Below are 18,469 nucleotides of genomic sequence, written 5' to 3' on the forward strand. Positions count from 1 at the left end.
GAAAATGAATAATAGCATAGCACATATATTATGACATATACGTAATGCATCGTACAAATAGTATGTCTAGCTATCCGAAATGGAGTTAAACATAGGCATTGACAGCTTGACCTATTGCATATAGTGGAACAGAGGTTTCCATGGAGACATCCCCGCCCCAGGGTAATTACCCGGGGATGGGGCGCGAGGCGTACGTGCTCCGGCAACCCGGTTGGACCATGGCGCCTCGTACCGTCTCCATGACAACGTTTAAATGAAACACATAGGCGCCTGCGCGCACACGTCTCTCTACAGACCGCAGGACAACGCTGGAACTCCAGGTAAGCATCGGCGAACACTCGCCGCGCTCTACAGTAGATATAACAACAGTAGAATGGTTGTCTAAACCACCTATCTCTTTAACAGAGAGACGATGGATATATGCGTCTCGCGACGCATTTAAACACACACACAGCTGTGAAACTAGAGAGAAAACGCCTTTAAAGCGATCAGGTAGGACTAATTTCTGTCCTAAAAATCAATGTATATAAAACCTATGATGCTGAAACTAAATGGCTTTTTGTTGGTTGTTTATTTTTCATTTGGCGGAACTATTGCATATACGTGGGACAATCCAAATGGTATGTGTGAATTTGTTAATATATTGTATTTAAACCGTTAAGTGTATTTAAATTCATGAATACATAATTATGACTAGCTTGATGATGTAATCAAGTGCCTTTATACAGCCCTGACGAAGGTTTATACCGAAATGCATTGGCAGAACGTATATTGAAGGCAAAATTTGATCGCCCAACACAGTGCAATATGAATTAATATATGAGAATGTGAATAAACATCCCTGTCTAAAAGAACATAGATATATTTGACTGTTCATATTTTGATTGCAATAAGATATTGAAGAAGGAATCGAATTTTTCGAAAATTTGCAGCCCTACAGAAGGGCCAACTGAGATGCGCCAGTTTTAATGAGGCAGAGTTGCCTTGTTTCTTCATTTGCAGGATGGTGTTTTATACCACAGGCAGACAGAAGAAGATATGTAGAAAATGTCATGATGGCCAGAACAAGCCGTGATTGAAAAGTACAAGACATGCATCACAGACTTTAAGGCACTGGTCACATCTAGAAATGCTGACAGACAGAAAGAGGCATTTTAGCTTAGAGAGACATGTAACCATGGATATGTATACGTCGGTGAACAGTATGAGAGGTGAGGGTCTGAGATTGGAGTTGCTGCTCTCTGCTGGTCTGCTCTCTGAGATAGAGGGGGAGTTGGTAGTTCGAGATGCTAGTTGGAGATGACACACTGACACTCTGAGATGGAAGAGAGATGTTTGGCGGTGGCATAGGAGATACGTTTGGATGACTGAAAGAGGAAGCAGAAGGGAAAGCATTCTTTGTGAGCTGATGAGATTGATCTGGCAGAGAGAGGCCTGGCCCTGACTGACTGGCTGGTTGCAGAGTTAGCTGGAGATGAGAGACGGAGCAACACAGAGCAAAAGGGGGGTATTGTTGAATAAGACACGTGCATGGGGAATTAGAACAGACACTCACAAAGAGCTTTGGCTGACATGATAGATGTGGTAATCAGACCGGGTTTGCCTTAGAGAGAAGTATGTTGTGGAATGGGGAGGATTGGTGTGGATTGGAGTTGCTATTAGATTGCTTGCATTAGAAGCCTGTAAGGCTTACAGTTGCATTGCTGGTAGATTTGCACCAAAAGCATAAAAGGTGCAAATTCGAGATTTGCATAAGGCCCTGAGATACAAGAGCAGGGGGGCTATAGTTAGCCACACCATCCTAGGAGATTTGTCTGGGTTTCACAGGGGCAGGGCCCGGGCTCCCTGGGCAAAGCCTTTCAGATTCAGTGGAGCGGCATGACAGCGTACGCATTCCCTCCTACACCCCTGATCCACAGGGGGATCTGCAAGATAAAGTAATCGTGTCACCTCAGCATCATTCTGATAGCTCTGTGGTGGCCCGCGAGACCATGTTTCTCGGAGCGTCTCAGCCTCTCGGACAGGCCTCCCATTCACCTGCCTCTGGGCCCAGCCCATCTCCTGGCCCAACAGGGGGGGCAAGGTCATCCACCCTGGCCCACAGAAGTTAGCCCTTGCAGCGTGGTTCCTGAGCACGCCACGCTGAGACACGGGTCTATCACAGGTGAACCTAGCAATCATTCAGGGCGCTAGGAGCCAGGCTACAAGGCACCAGTACAAGAGTAAGGGGTCTAGGTTCTGTCACTGGACCCACTCTAAGGAGATCGACCCCCCCCTTACGTTCTCATTGGATGAAGTACGTGCCTTCTCTTCGCCTTTCAAAAACACGCTTCCTGCGATGTCATTAGCAAGGCAGTTACGTGGGCCACTCGTCTGCATTCTGTAAGCACTATTCCCTGGATACTACCGGTCAGGTGGATCTGAAGAAACGTTTTGTTTCCTCTTAAGCGTGAAGCAGGTTATCACAGCTCCACCCAATTGTCTTTTTCGGTGGAATCGCTCCCAAGGATGGAGGAAAGGGGACGGGACATGAGTAATTAAAGTTACTCACTGTAGTGACTAGAGTACTCATATTCCTTAGTCCCCTTCCCTCCATACGTCCCACCCACCTTCTCCCGCTAGTATGCCAGGGGCTAAAATGATCAGCATAGCCAGGTATTCAGGCGTCCGATGTGTAAAAAGGGGCCTGAGGTGAGGCGGCGGAGGCCAGGGTCTCGGGGCGTTCCCACGCCCCAGCGCTGTGCTTAATTTTAAAGGCGTAGGTCATTTTTCACTGCCAAAGGTTCCATTACAGTCCATCTTTTGGGGGACGCCCACAAGGATGGAGGAAAGGGGACTAAGGACTAGGAGTACTCTAGTCACTACAGTGAGTAACTTTAATTACAATATTATGTTACCATGAAAGAAGAAGCCCCAGTATTGGAGACTAACCCTCTATTCAGTGCAGGATTCTATTACTTCTTTAAGCCTTTCCAAAACATCCTTTCCATGAGCAATGTGATATTCGGCTGCCAGATGCCTCTACGATTTGTGTTGTCCCTCATTTTAATTTTTATATTTGCTCATACTTGATTTGACAAGCATTTGTAATCAACCTTGCACCCTATAACTGAATTAGACATACTGTTTGAGCATTAATGCTATTGGTTGAAAAATAAATAGTGTATGCCTTTCTAAGATTGTAGATTAAAGAGTTCCCACATCATGACTTTATGACCTGGTATCTGATTAACTGGGATGGGTATGATGGCCAGGGGCTGAAGATGTATTATGTTAGATATATTTTCTATCAATCTCGGCACTGTTGATGGGACATATATGGGGAGCTCTACATGTTTCAGAATTTCATTACATTAGCAGAATCTTCTGCAGAGGCTTTTTGCATGGCAGACTTGTTTGTAGGATGTTGTGACCTTCGGCTTATATTTTGTGTTAGATATCATTTTTTTAATCCACAAGTAAATCTGGATGGGAAGGGCAAGAGACTGAGTTTGATAGATCAGTGCTTGGGCACCAAGATGTCACTTTGGATTCAAAAGCCATTGTACAGCAGTTTTGTTCCATCTTCGGTACCTGCCAGTGTTGTTGAAGATGGTGGAAGCAAAAATCTGCTATAAATAATTGCAGGTACATAATTCACTTATAGCTATTAAAACCAACGTTTCAACTCCTAAAATGGACTTTTCAAATAGAAGTGAAGTTAAATTTGCAGAAGGTAGTGGTTATCTTGGGTACAGGTGATTCTCTTCTTTCTTGCAGGAGTCTGAAGAACTCTCATCTGATGAAGAAATGAAAATGGCTGAAATGCGCCCACCATTGATCGAAACCTCGATTAATCAGCCAAAAGTTGTAGCATTGAGTAATAACAAAAAAGGTGAGACCTTTGAAAAGTTATTTTTAAAATAGAAATGCTTTGCAGGTTTTCTTATATGGTTTCGTCATTCTGCATGGTCTGGTAATCTAAACATTGAAAAGTCCATTTATATCCGTCAAAACAATATTTTCTGACCAGAATTGTTGTTTCCCCCCAGGCCTGTGCAATACAGGCATAGCATAAAACAGTTGCTTTTTACTTGGAAGAGAAATGCATCATAAACTACCAGCTGTGACTTTAATTCAGTCCTTTCGAGTTCAAAGGATACCTTGAAAACCAACTTTGTGTAGCAATAACAGAGTTGTTAGACCATAACAAATCTTGCATAAATGCACACCCCAGTTATGTAAATAAAAAGAAAGAAAAGTATTAAAAATCTCAATGTTCTCAGTGAATCTGGGTTTAAAAGCAGAAAAGCCAAATACTTTTGGAATTGCTACTAATAAAACGTTAATGTATTAATCAGTTGTTTGATTAACAAATGGTAAGCAGAACAGAAATGAAAAAGAACATAACAATGAGCTGTAATGGATTACATGTATAATGTTATTTGTTTACCTGGATGGCAATAAATAACAAAAAATATAAATCCAAAAAGAGTTGGTATAGCTGAACATTCAAGATATAAATCGGGTATGGAAAATAAGTCGAAGGACGGGAGGTAATATCAGGAGAATATACTATCAATGTCTTCTGAATACAATTGCTATAAACTAATAATGGAAGCCTTGCAGCCCCCAGTATTCTTTTGTTCGTTTTAAAAAGGGTGTGCACCAGTGGATGAAAGCATTGGCAGTATCCAAGAATTAGGGGCAGAAACCGTACACAAAAGACTTCTGTTTTTAAACCACTTAGAAATCTAATATTTTAGTTTTGGAATAATAAGAAAGCTCAAAGTCTTTTTTTCAATGAAAATTCTGTTTATATCCAATGACTTTCTGTTTATATCCAAGGACTTTAAAGTGAAATGTATTTTTTGTTAAGCAGCCAATCATTCTAATATATAATACTCTTACGTTCCGTCCCCTTTCCTCCATACTGCATGGGCGTCCCTTCCAAGGGACGGGAGACTGAACCTTTTTCACCAGAAAAAACCTTCTTCCCCTTTAAATTTAGAGGCGCGGGGGGGGGGTGCCACCCTGGGAGCATGTGCTGCCCTGACTCTGCCCTCCGGCGCCACACCTCAGTTCCTTTTTCCGCGTCGACGAGAACGGGCCGAATTCACCAGCACTCCTGGGTTTGGCTTTGGCCATGTAATTGCACACGCGGATACTTCTTCTCTTCTGTCTTTTTATCATTCAGGTCCTCGGGCGTCTCGCTCCTCCCCAGTGCATGTCGACTTCTGCAGGGTTCAGCAGGTGTCCATCGTGCGACACACTCTTTCCAACTTCAGACCCCCATGGCCTCTGCCTACGTTGTCTTGGCCCAGACCATGGCTGGCAAGCTTGTACCGCATGCAATGCGCTTTCATCGAGGTCTCTGAAGAACAGGCTGTTAGGCAGAATCCTGTGCAGTGCCCTTAGGGACCACTGCACACAATTAACACTACAAGTGGTAATACAAGTTCACCTTTGGTACAAGCTTGTACTACTATGTTAAAGTGGTAGCAGTAGCAGAGCAGCCAGGCCTATCTCACGAGTATATGAGCAGTAGCAGAAATTACACAAAGGGACCACAATTACTGTGACTCAAGCAAACACTGACTCAAGGTTTCAGGTTAAAAAAAATATAAGTACATTTATTTTTAAACCATCTGTTATAAAACACAACACTTCTATAAATTCAAAACCACACGTGTAATACACTACAACCAACCAATTCTCTTGGCACAGAACAATTCAAGGTAAGTACCTTAAGTTTTGGTGGACCGGTGTTGTGAAACAAGACGTTACCGTGAATACGTATGCGATCACTTTTTGACAGTTCGGTCTTACTAACGATACGCGTATCTGCGGCAAAAAATGTTACCGGGGCAAAACACACTTAGCACCTGGGCTAACCAGAGAGAGCTGGGGCAAAATTCATAGGTAATACTTTTGTCAAGGCAGACCGAATCAGAAAACACTCGCTGACAAATAAAAAAGTCTATATGCCGGAGCCAGTGTCAAGTGGAACCGGGTTCCTGTTGTCACGGATCACACAGTCCGACAGTTCAAGATTCAATGTTGCCAGGAGTACTTGGATATTGTCAACAGAGAAAGCAAAAGTTATAAGAGGGAAGGAAGACCAGGGCTAGCCTTGGAGGAGGAGAAAAGGGATTCACCATAGTTCCTCAAAGCAGAACACAGTACCTTATTCAGTGAAGAAGCTGGTGCTACGGCAGTTGTTCCTGGTAGTTTCCTGCAGAACCACTGTTCCTGGAGCTCCGGTCACGGAAGGAGGACGTTTGGAGGGGTCTGCACCACTCAGGGATGAGGCCAGCAGCAGCGACGGTTAATAAAAGGTGCGCTCCTTTAAAACAGGAGAGGCTCTTCAGATGGCTATCCGGACCACTACAGGAAGGTGCAGTGATTTGGACCACGAAGAGGATCCTCTGGCTCTGGGAGTTGAGCTGGTTGACCCCACCAGGCTCAAGGGAGGAAGACTCCAGAATGGATCTTCTCTGTACGTCGAAGGGTAGATAGCTCAGGACTACAGCAGGGCTTCACCGGGACGGGGTAGTTGCAGCAGCCGTCTTCTTCTCCGCTTGTCTTCGGTTCCTTGTAGTTCCAGTGGCGACTCTGACTTCCAGCCCAAGAGTTCTGCTTTTTATGCAAAAATCCCTCATTCACACAGCCTGGCTGTCAATCACGCAGCCAATCGTGGCAAAGTGCGACTTGGGTTTTCTAGGATACCCTGTGCAGGGGGTAACTACACCCCTCCCTCACATTCAGCCCACCTAGACACCCAAGCGCCTAGAGGAGGGCTTCTTGGCAGAAGCCCGGCAAAGACGGTGAACAAAGAAGCCAAACCTGGTTTGACCCGCAAAGTAAAACACAAGAAGGACTTTAACAAAAAGAAATGGCGGCTAAACCCAACCAGAGCAAAAAGAAAGAGTATTTGGTCAAGCAGGTTTATGTTCGAGGTTAATATAAAAGCCTTAAACAATACCACGTTTATATATTATAATCACGGTAGAAAAGTTATGGTACATACCACTGCCACCAGCCAAGTCTAAATGTTAAAAGAGCAAAACACAGCTCAGAGCGGAAGAGACAACAAGGGGTATGATTTAACCCTTTCCAGTACTCTATGTAAGATGGGTTGTACTGGGTCTGTAGTTTTAAAGTGACGAGTTAATGGCAACTTTACCTGGTTCTGGGGGACAGTAGTCAGCCCCAGAAAAAGGAGTCATTGGGAAGTCTTAGAGACAACCCTGTGTTGCCGCACTGAAGGTGCTGTGTAACACACACAAGTTTGGGCTCCTGGAGTGGTGTGCTCCCGAGTCCACAATCACAAAAACAGATGAAATACACATGGCAAAACACAAGTAGGAGTGGGGGAAAAGCTCACTCTCTTACCAAGTGGAAAAAATAAACCCCAGAAATCCAGCAAAGCTGCTGAGGGACTCACTAGGTAAGGGAAATTAGCCATAAAGGAGAATTCTCTCCAACACTACGTTTGATGAGCCCAAAGATGAGGCAGAGTGTTCTGCACTGCCTGGATGTCAGGTGGGCCCTGAAATTCTACTTGGACAGGTCCAAGGGCTTCCGCAATCGGACACACTTTTCGTCACCTTCGGCGGATCGAGACCGGGATATCCGGCCTCCAAGGCCTCCATAGTCCTTTGGATGGTCTCTGCCTTCAAAGAAGCTTCTGCGGGACAGCATACGCCACTGCCGGCCAACATGGACGCCCACGTGGTCAGAGCCAAGCAACGGCCATCGCATTCCAGCGGAATGTCCCCTGGCAAGTCCTAAGCAGGGCGGTCACATGTGCTACCCCTTTGGCTTTCTGCAAGCACTACTGTTTGGATGCCGGCTCTAGATCAGACGTGTCTTTCAGACAGGCCGTTCATAGAAACATGTTTGCTTTAGGAGGGTCTCCTTTCCACCTTGTGGCTACACTCTGTTGTAATCGCCCATGTAGTATGGAGGAAAGGGGACAGGACGTAAGAGTAATTATAAGTTACTCACCGTAGTGACTAACATACTCTTACTCCTGGGTCCCCTTTCCTTCATTTTTCCCACCATCCTCCCCCCTAATAAAACTGGTGTCATTAGGCAAGGTTAAATCTGTTGTTGATACGTCTATGGGGACTGAGGTCAGGGCAGCGCATGCTCCCAGGGCCGCACCCCTGCGCACCTCTACATTTAAAGGGCAAGGTTTTTTCTGGTGAAAAAGGTTGTCTCCCCTCCCTTGGAAGGGACGCCCATGCAATATGGAGGAAAGGGGACTGTTAGTCACTACAGTGAGTAACTTAAAATGTATTCCAATGGGAAAGTTCCAAGAAATGAGTAATGTACATTAATCCATATGCTGCATACTCACATGGAGTGTTCTCCGCCTTTGAGAGTAAGATCTAGCCGGGAGAGTACTCCTAAGTGTTTCCTTAAGGATCTAAAGGGAAATGTACATGGTGAAACCATGTCAGTTTGTCATGTGTCACAGAATTCACATGTGACTGGTAAACGATCCATAGGTGTACAAAAATGACATTTTATAGAAGGTGCCATCATGTAAGCCAAATGTGTCTGCAAATGAAATTACAGGTCACCTGCGAGAGCGTGGGCGTTATCGGCATGTAGAACTATTTGTCGCACACCGGAGTGAGGATCCTAGGCATCAAATCGCTCCCATGCGGTTGTTTGTCTATCAGTCCAAATCTGTGTACAGATGTATTAAAAACCTACCTTGCTCTGTTTCAAGGACTCTCCCACGCGATGGGGCTGGCCATACTGGTGGCTCCTCGCCTCGCTTATATGTATACATATTACATCGCCTTGGCAAAGTGCTGCATGCGGTGCCAAACCCCGGCCATGTTGGTGTGGGCCATAGCCCATAAAAATAGGAACCACTAACCTCCCCATCTAACTTTGTGTAAGTGGGCTAGTGTAAAAGTAGGACGAACTCCCAACTCATTGTTTAACTTGCACGGGGAATGGGGCATCGTGGCCGTAAATAAGACCTGATGCCCGTACTCGGCGCACATAATATACCATCACGGAACTACGGACATCACGCCACCAACCCAGTGTGGCTGGTGAAGTGTGTCAGGAATGGTCTAAAAGATCCCAGTCATTAAGTACTTGTTCTTAGTACTAATCTGAGCAGAAGTCCATACCAACCATTTCCACTGGGGTCTATCCAGCCCCACAACAAGATATAACGTATTAACATACTATTCAATGTGACATGCACTTCGCCTACCCCATTGTCGGAGAACGGGTCACCTCAGTCTGAAAGTTCACAATGCCAACTATCATTAAGCCAGCTAATCGGATATAATAATACATACATGAATGTGACATAGACAGCAGATATCACCCTGTCGGACCTTGCAAGATCTGGTCAGCTCACAATCTAAAAGCTGTTCTCAGGATCCGTAACCCCGCAACTACTTGTGGTGATTATCTCCACATCTCTGGTCCTTCTCTCCTAAGAAAAAGACCAACCAGAAGAGTACAGAAGAAAATAATCCTCAGAGGAAGAAGATTGTTGTGAAAAAGACCTAGTGGTCAACAGCTCATCCTATCAGCCATCGAAATTCGAATTAAAGGTACGGAAAGGATTGTGGAATCTTGGGAAGGGAGCCATTCCCTAGAACTGTGAACATTTGTTCACTACGAACTGTTTTGTTGGATTTATGTCTTTGAGTTGAATTTGAACATGTGTGCACCTTGAGATCCAGAAACAATGTCCTTTGCACCTTAGAATTTGTTTTAGAGTGTGAGGGCCAGAATAGGATTTCGGACACAGGACGTTATTTTGCTTTGGACATCTTGACGAAGGACAGGCCCATTACTATTGCTTGAGGCAGGGAAATACCTCCTAGATTAGGGCTAGTGAGGCATTTTCCAACCCCTTTATTATTTCAAATAAAGGTTTCTAGCCAAAACCACGAGTCCACTGTGTCTCATTTCTGTCTCCTCACACTACCAAGACCAAATTGTCCAATCACCATAAACGATACAGCCTACCACACAGCCGAACATTATGTCAGCTGTCGCCTCGACCACGGCAGCGCCGACCATGTAGTTCATGACTACCTCGTCGACGACGTCAACTACCGGTTCATCAGGGGTTCTTCCAAATCCAATCAGTCAATGACCCTTTTGACAAGGCTCCTGAAGAGTACAGATCTATGACTGATACCACATCTACTGCACAATTGGTGCTGTTCTCGTCCACAAGCACTTGATAACAGCAATGCAAATTTAGAGCCACCTAAAATTCCTCCAAAGGACATTCTGGAGCATGAAATTGACTCCGACTTGGAAGCCTCAGAGGGCGTGTATTCAGAAGAGTTGTTGTTGTTACATGAGGAGCAGTTGCCTCTCCAGACACACATCGCAACTGTGATGCTTTGGCGGTCAGTTCATCCAACAGACATGTCTAAGCATCTTGATATGCTGTCTGTAACCTGATGCGCACCTCCTTGCCTCAGGAGTTATGCACATGAAACTTAACTTGCCCTGGGTTTTGCTCTGTACAGCCGTGAAAAAAGCTGTTTGCTACCCAACTTGCCAATAATACACGCAAAGAAATCAACGATTTTACTTTGCGTTACATGGCACTGCTAACCTACCTGATTGCTGTATGGATCGCCTTCATCAGACTGGCACTAGTTGCTCTATCCTACCCAGCTCCCTCTAGTGATATATTATCACCCTGCTGTGTCCGAATAACTGTGCACTAAAATGCTATACTGCTATGCCTCCACAAAATGAGCCCCTACTGTCATTGTATTGTTCAAAACCTTGTTAATGGCTCCTTGCTGCATCATAGGGTGTGATTCTTATTCAGAATGTGCTATGCCTTGCCACAACTTGCACCCAAGTCTAACTCGTGTGTTACTTGCTCCACACATAGATATTGTGCCTTTTCCTGATTCTTGCAACTAGCTATAGCTCCTGACTTCTGCATTTAGCTATTGTGCCTTTTCCTGCATCTAGGTATTATGTCCATGCCTGATTTTTACATCTAGATACTGCGCCTTTGTCTGTACCTTATTTTTGCAGCTAGATATTGCGCCTTTGCCTAATTGTTGCATGTAGATACTGTGCCCTTGCCTTTGCCCTTGCCTGATTTTTGCATTTTTGCATCTAGACACACTGCCCTGCCTGACCTGTGCACCCTGTGCCTCCACCTTGCCTTTGTACCTAAATATCGTGCCTCTGCCTGACCTGCGCTCCCCTTGCCCAGATACTGTGCACATATCTAAATACTGAGCCTGATGACAGAATGTAAGCAAATCTAAGTTTAACCCCTTATACAATATACCTGTCCATACTAGGCCATAACAAGGAAGAGAACTCAACTAGGTAGCCCTGCCCCCCACCACAGTCAACGTAGACTGCAAATGGCCACTGTACTCCCTAATCCACAGAATATTCCTCCTACCAAAGACACCCCCTTTTTCCCACTTCTCTCCCTCGAAGGGTTCATCCCAGACCTCCTTGAACATCACTGTAAATCTCTTATGACCCATTTAGCTCCATGTATCCTCTCTCCAAGGAACAAACGACTAGCATCTCGCACTCACCTGCTCTTCAAAATGGCTCCACCACCTTCCTTACCTACTATGGATAGCAAATACCCACCTTCATAGTCACCAGATACCCCCCTCTTCAATCCACCGACTAGCTAATTTTGGCAATACCTCAGAGGTCACTGAAACATAGTTCTACTTTCACACCCAAAAGACAAAAAGAATTGAAAATTCCTTCAACTAACATCAAGGGCCCTGACTGCAACAATAATCTGATACATTTGGAAGGAGCTCTTATCAATGCTAGATCGCTCCCAGCCCACACCCTAGATATTGCAGACCTCATCACATCTAACAATTTAGACATCCTTGCTATCACAGAAACTTGGCTTCATGCTGCATCAGGATCGGCCATCTCACTAGCCATCCCAGAAGGCTACACTATTTATAGGAAAGACAGAACCACAGCTAGAGGAGGGGGAGAAGTAGCTCTCCTTGCAAAACGTTCCTTCTACTTTAGGATATCTGCAGAACACCTTCCCATCAGGGGAAGTAATTACTCTGAAAATGTCCCTCAACCACACTTGCACCCTTACTCTCCACATGGTGTACAGACCTCCAAGCCCAATATCTTCCTTTGAAGATGACATCACCGCACTCTTGGCCTCCAACACAACACCACTATCGAAAATAATCATACTTCTATGTCCTGTCCCCTTTCCTCCATACTTGTGGGACATCTCTCCGTCCCGTGGGACGGGACCATAGCACTTTGTAAAAAGCATCCACATTTTTTTCAAAAATGTGTCCCTCTCTTTCCTGCTCGGGGACCGGCACGCGGCTGTAACCCTGCCCACCTTGGCTCCGCCCCGCGCATCGCCCATCATTCCTTTTCTCCGCTCAGTCGGGGCCAGACGCACTTGCATCCTCGGAAGATTTTCTTCCTTTTTTTCCTCTCTGGCTCTCGCTAGCGTTCGTTTACTAGTCTATGTCTTTCAAATTAGACTTCCCAGATTGTTCATCGTGTCACCGTCGCTTCGCAAGGGCGGATCCCCATCGTCTATGTTTAGAGTGTTTGGGTCCGGAACACCGGTGGGACTCCTGTTTTTACTGTGACTGCCTTTCTGTCCGGGCACTTCAACGTCGGTTGGAGTTGTGGGAGGAGGTGTCCGACAAACTCCTCCTTCGCATTTTCAGGCGTTCATCGATGAGAAGAAAAAACGCCCAGTAAGTTCTTTACTTTTCAGAGCACCCCGACCGGGGGATACCTTCCCGGGTTCCTCTCGGTCCGGGAGGGGCGTTGATCGCTCTGTTACCGGGGTTCGTCCTGAGGTGCCCGTTGGGCCTAATAATTCTACCGGAGTTTTCTCCGAGGGTCTCCGTAAGGGGCCTGTGAACACCGGAGTAAGCTCCGAGGCCCCTCCTGTTGGGGCTGTTTGTAGACCCAGTTCTACTGAGTCGTGGGGTACCGGAGTTCGCTCTGAGGCCTCTGTCGGCTTCCCTCAAAAACAAAACTGGGGTGCGCCCGAGGGTTTGGCTGAGCTTGTAGTTACCGAACAGATGTTCGAGGCCCGCGCAGAAAAGGCTTTTACCGGACCTGGGTCCGAGGTCCCTCGTACAGAGGCTAAAGCTACCAACAGTTCTAAGAGGCCGGTCAAGGCTTTGTCGGTGAAAGAGCACCGTTCCCGCTCTTGTGGTGACACCAGATCTGTTGAGTGGGCAAAGAAGCAAAGTTCTTCTTTTACCGGCAGTGTCTAGGTCCTTCCTTCGAAGGCTCAGTTGGCGGTTGGTATGTCACAAAAACATTCCAGGCCATATAGTACCGGCTCGACCGAGGTTCCTTATGTTAAGGCTAAGATTAAGACCCCTGATCCATCGACGGGGACCCCTGCCTCACTTCCTCAAGTGCCGCAGTTCCCCTCAGATGAGGACAAAATGGCACCCGTTCCCGCCACGACCACGGCGGCCATTTTAGGTGCTACCCCTACAACTACGCCATCGGCTTCTGGTGTAGGGCTCGGTCTCTTGGGTGAACCTAAGGTCCTTTGTGTGCATCCTTACCGGCCGGTTTATGATTGGAATGCCCGGATGTGTCTTCCGCACAATGTTTCGTTGCCCGCGGGGGCGGATCCTTTGATTTATGTGGATACATCAGGGGAGGGGCCTGTGTGGCACCCTTCCCTGTTATGTCCCTGGATTTGTCCCTCATGAGGCCTCCTCAGGTCCCGAAACAATCTCCTGAGGATGCCTTTTTCGATAAATTTCAAGCGCTTATGCGCACCGACCCCATGAGGGAATATTTCAAAGGGCTTTTCAAGGAGATATGTCCTCCGGCTCCACCTGTTCCTCCGGTGGTTCTGCCGGCGCCTCCCTTGCCCGTGGTGCCCCCCCCCTGCTCTCTCGTCTTGGCTTCGATTGTCCCCAGTGGACAAGGCAGTGCCTGACACGGCTCAGCAGGATCCTGACCTGTCAGGTGACCCTCAAGGCGATCAGGACAACAAGGACCTTCCCCGCTTTATCAGAGCCTTTCATGACCGGGTACTGGACATGATGAGTTTCTTAGATGTTCGGGTGCGGGCATGCTTTCTGGGGCGTTCACCCTGTCTCCTTTGGAGCGTACCGGCCTGTTCCTGCAGAAGGACGTTCTGGCCGAGGTCCGAAGAGTCTGGGAAAAGCCACACTCGGGACTTTTTGTCAATAAAAAGATTGACGCGAGGTACAGGCTGCATTCTTCGGAAGAGGTGGCCCTGTCGTCTTGTCCGCCTCCCTCCTCCACAGTGGTGGCTGCGGCCACCTTGCAGTCCAGGCCTGCAGCATCCTCTTCCACGACAGCTACTCAGGTTCTGGGAAAGGAGGACAAGCTCCTCGACTCCCTCGGGAGGAAAATCTTCGCCAACTCAGCCTTGCAGCTCAGGCAGCCCAACGCCGATATTGGCGGTAGTTAACATGCGGATGTGGAAAGGTCTGTTGGAGTTTGAGGAGAACATCCCGGTCGAGAAGCTGGAAGATTTCAAAGGAGGCCTTTCCGATGCCAGGGTCTTGGCCCAGGATCTCCTGGAGGCTGCGGCTCATCACGTAGACACCTCGGCTCGGGGCCTGATACTTGGGGTTGATACCTCACGGCAGGCGTGGCTGCATGCCACAAAATTTTCTAAGGAAGTGCAAGACAAGGTGTTGGACCTTCCGTTCGATGGTAAGGAGCTTTTTCATTCTTCTACTGATGTAGAGCTCACCAAAACCAAGGATAGCACTCAGACGGCTAAAGAATTGTCTGTTCTGGTTAAAGCTCCTTTCAAATCCCAGAGACCGTTGTCGCAAAGTCGACCTTCCTCTGGGTTTTTTTTCTGCTTCCTCGACCGCAAACCTCGCAGAGTGGATACTCCTGCGGGGAATAACCGCCGTAGACGACAGCGTACGCGTTTTTTCTCCCGCTCCTCAGCCTCCTCATCAGGTTCAGGTGGCACCGCCACCGATAAGCCTGCCAAATGAGGGTTTTCCGCGCTCGCACGAGACCCCGGTGGGAGGACGCATTGCTTCTCATTGGGAGGCGTGGCAGACCATCACAGAAGACAGATGGGCCTTGTCAGTTGCTCGAGCGGGCTTCCGCTTACCTTTACCCCTTACCCCACTCCTCAACCCTCCTTTTCAGCTGTCGGGCTCACCCTCCCTCAAGGCCGAGGTTCAGAAACTTCTGGACCTCAAAGCTGTGTAACCCGTTCCCCTTGTGGAGCGAGGGGAGGGCTTCTACTCCCAGCTGTTCACGGTGCCCAAACCCAACCAGGCTGGCCTGCGCACCATCCTAGACCTTTCCCAGTTCAATCTTTTCCTACCGCAAGAGAAATTCAAGATGATCACGCCCGGCCAGATTCGCTCCTCTTTGCAGATGGGCGATTGGCTCAGCGTGGTGGATCTTCAGGATGCGTACATGCATATCCTGATTTGGAATCCACACAGGAGATACCTCCGCTTCTCTTTGGGAGAGGAGCACTTGCAGTTTCGGGTGCTTCCTTTTGGCCTCAGCTTGGCGCCGCGTGTCTTCCCGAAGATGATGTTGGTGATTGCGGCCTATCTTCGTCTCCAGGGTATCCATGTGTATCCTTATTTGGACGACTGGCTCTTACGCAGCCCTTGTCCGTTGGCAGCAGCGGGCAACCTCCAGTCTCTCCTTCAGCTCCTGTTCCATCTTGGGCTGTCGGTGAACTGGCGGAAATCCTCCATGACGGTCTCACAGGACCTGATATTCCTGGGTTTTCGTTGGAACACTATCGACTGCAGAGTGCATCTGACCGGGGACAGAATGGCAGATCTGTTGGCCACGTGTCAGATGTTTGCGCAGTCGGAGAGCATGTCGGCCTGGTGGTTCCAGAGGCTTCTGGGTCTCATGGCCTCGTGTGTACTGGCTCTTCCTCTTGCTCATCTCAAAATGAGACAGACCCAGATGGCTTTTCGGAATTCATGGCGTCAGGCAGTGGATCCAGATTCCATGAGACTGGACCTGGATTGGTGGTCATCTCTCAGCAGTCTGTCTGGGGGTGCAGGGTTTCAGCACCCGGTCCCCACGGTGACGATCACAACAGACTCCTCCCTCCTCGGGTGGGGTGCGACATTGGATCTTCTTCAGGTCTCGGACCTCTGGCCGCCTCAGAACATGCTCCTGCACATAAATCATTTGAAGCTTCTGGCGATCTTCCTAGCGCTCAGGGCGTTCAGTCCGCTCATTGTCAACAAGGTGGTCCGCATAAGAACGGACAATATGGTATCAATGTATTACATAAACAAGCAAGGGGGAACAAAGTCTCCCCCCCTCATGGACCTGTCCATCCAGATTTGGGAGTGGGCCATGCTTCATGGTGTCTGGCTGCTTGCAGTGCACATCCCGGGCCAGCTGAATGTCGCAGCGGATGCCCTCAGCGGCGGACAGTGGTCAGCTACGAGTGGGAGTTGAAGGCGGAGGTCCTCTCATGGATTTTATCGCATTGGGGCACACCGGAGGTGGACCTCTTCGCTACGGCGGTAAACAAGAAGCTTCCTCAGTATGCCTCCAGAGATTCCATGGCACAACATGAGAGAGTACGCCTTCCCGCCTCTATTTCATCGAGCAATTTGGAAGTTGAAGAAATCTGTGAACTGTTCCCTTCTACTGATAGCCCTGTGGTGGCCGGCCAGGTTTTGGTTCTCAGAACTTCAACACCTGTCGGTGTATCCGCCTGTCAGGTTACCTGTAACTCCTGATCTTCTTCACCAAGGGGAACAACAGATGTGGCACCCCTCACCACAATCGCTCAGCTTGGCGGCATGGTGCCTGAGTTCAAGTCTTTAGAGCATCTGAGTTTGTCTGCGGATAACATGCGCATTATCCAGGCAGCCAGGAAACCCTCGACCAGATCTCAATACAGGAGTAAATGGCTCAGGTTCTGTCATTGGTGTTTGGAGAAGAGGTTGAATCTGAGGGTGGCCACGATTGACACGGTGCTGTCCTTCGTGTCCTCCCTAGCAGAGTCAGGGGTTCATGTTCTGTCATGCAGGACTTATCTCTCAGCGGTTTCCGCTTACCTTTCTACAGACCTATTCTCTAACCCAGTGGTGAAAAGCCATTTTGCTGGCTTGACACGCCTCTACCCTCCGGTTCGTAATCCGCACCCGCATTGGGACCTAAATGTAGTCTCGACGGTGCTGTGCCATAAACCCTTTGAACCAATGGCTATGGTAGACCTCAAGTACTTGTCTTGGAAAGTGTCCTTTCTGGTAGCCGTTACGTCAGCGAGGAGAGTGAGTGAGCTCCAGGCATTGTCGGTGGAGCATCCTTTCTTGGTCTTTCACAAGGACAAGGTAGTCCTTCGGACGAACCCGGCTTTCCTACCGAAGGTAGTGACCGAATTCAATCTGAATCAGTCGATCTCCCTTGCGGTCTTTTTTCCGAACCCTGCTTCAGAGGCTGAAAGAGTTCTACACTGTCTTGATGTCCGAAGAGCTCTTAAGTTCTACCTGGACAGGACTTCTGAGCTTAGGAGTTCTTAACTTTTTGTGACCTTTGGTAACCCTCAGGGCAAGCCAGCGTCTAAGGCAACTATTTCCAGGTGGATTGCCGCCTGCATCACAGTGTCTTTCACCGTCCAAAGGCTGAAACCTCCTAAAGGTATCCATGCACACTTGGTGCGGGGAAAGGCAGCCGCGGTTGCTTTTCAGAAATATGTTCCCTGGGAGTCAATCGCTAGGGCAGCTACTTGGGCCTCCCCATCTGCTTTCTCTAAGCATTACTGTCTCGACATGAGCTCTAGAGCTGACGCTCAGTTTTGGTCAGTCTGTGCTGAAGAACCTGTTTCAGTAAGGGGTATTTCCATCCACCCGTAGTTCCTGTAAGGAGTGCTTGGGAATCTCCCACAAGTATGGAGGAAAGGGGACGGGACGTAGGAGTATTACCAGGTTACTCACCGTAGTGACCAATTTACTCCTAATCCATAGTCCCCTTTCCTCCATACGCCCGCCCGCCGTCCCCTCTAATAAGGTTCCTCTGTTATTGCTAATGGGTCTTTGACCCGGCGATGGAAAAGGACTGATGGGCGATGCGTGGGGCGGAGCCAAGGTGGGCGGGGTTACGGCCGCGTGCCGGGCCCTACGCAGGAAAGAGAGGAGGGACACATTTTTGAAAAAAAATGTGGATGCTTTTTACAAAGTGCTCCGGTCCCGTCCCACAGGACGGAGAGATGTCCCACAAGTATGGAAGAAAGGGGACTATGGACTAGGAGTAAGGTGGTCACTACGGTGAGTAACCTGGTAATTTTGGGTGACTTTAATTTAGGTCTGAATGACCCTCTCGACACACAAGCACACCTCCTTGCCAACTCAATGGTAGCCAAAGCCTTTGCACATCATATATCCTGCCCAACTCATGAAAAAGACGTACCTTAGATTGGCTTGCAGACATCAATTGTGTCGCTGATGTTTTAGTTTACACCCTTTGTCCA

General features: G+C 47.9%; 1 protein-coding gene across 5 annotated transcripts in view; it reads left to right on the plus strand.

Annotated features, from left to right (window-relative positions):
- ERBIN (erbb2 interacting protein) overlaps window positions 1-18,469 on the plus strand; it is a 2,559,118-nt gene that overhangs the window by 1,845,538 nt on the left and 695,111 nt on the right. For all 5 annotated transcript variants that reach the window (XM_069627374.1, XM_069627371.1, XM_069627370.1 and 2 more), the window contains one exon: window positions 3,760-3,874. In XM_069627374.1, the coding sequence (XP_069483475.1) occupies window positions 3,760-3,874 (115 nt within the window). The remainder of the gene's footprint in view (window positions 1-3,759; window positions 3,875-18,469) is intronic.

This window comes from Ambystoma mexicanum, chromosome 6p (genome assembly GCF_040938575.1).
Source record: "Ambystoma mexicanum isolate Mex_15411 chromosome 6p, UKY_AmexF1_1, whole genome shotgun sequence".
Taxonomy (NCBI): domain Eukaryota; kingdom Metazoa; phylum Chordata; class Amphibia; order Caudata; family Ambystomatidae; genus Ambystoma; species Ambystoma mexicanum.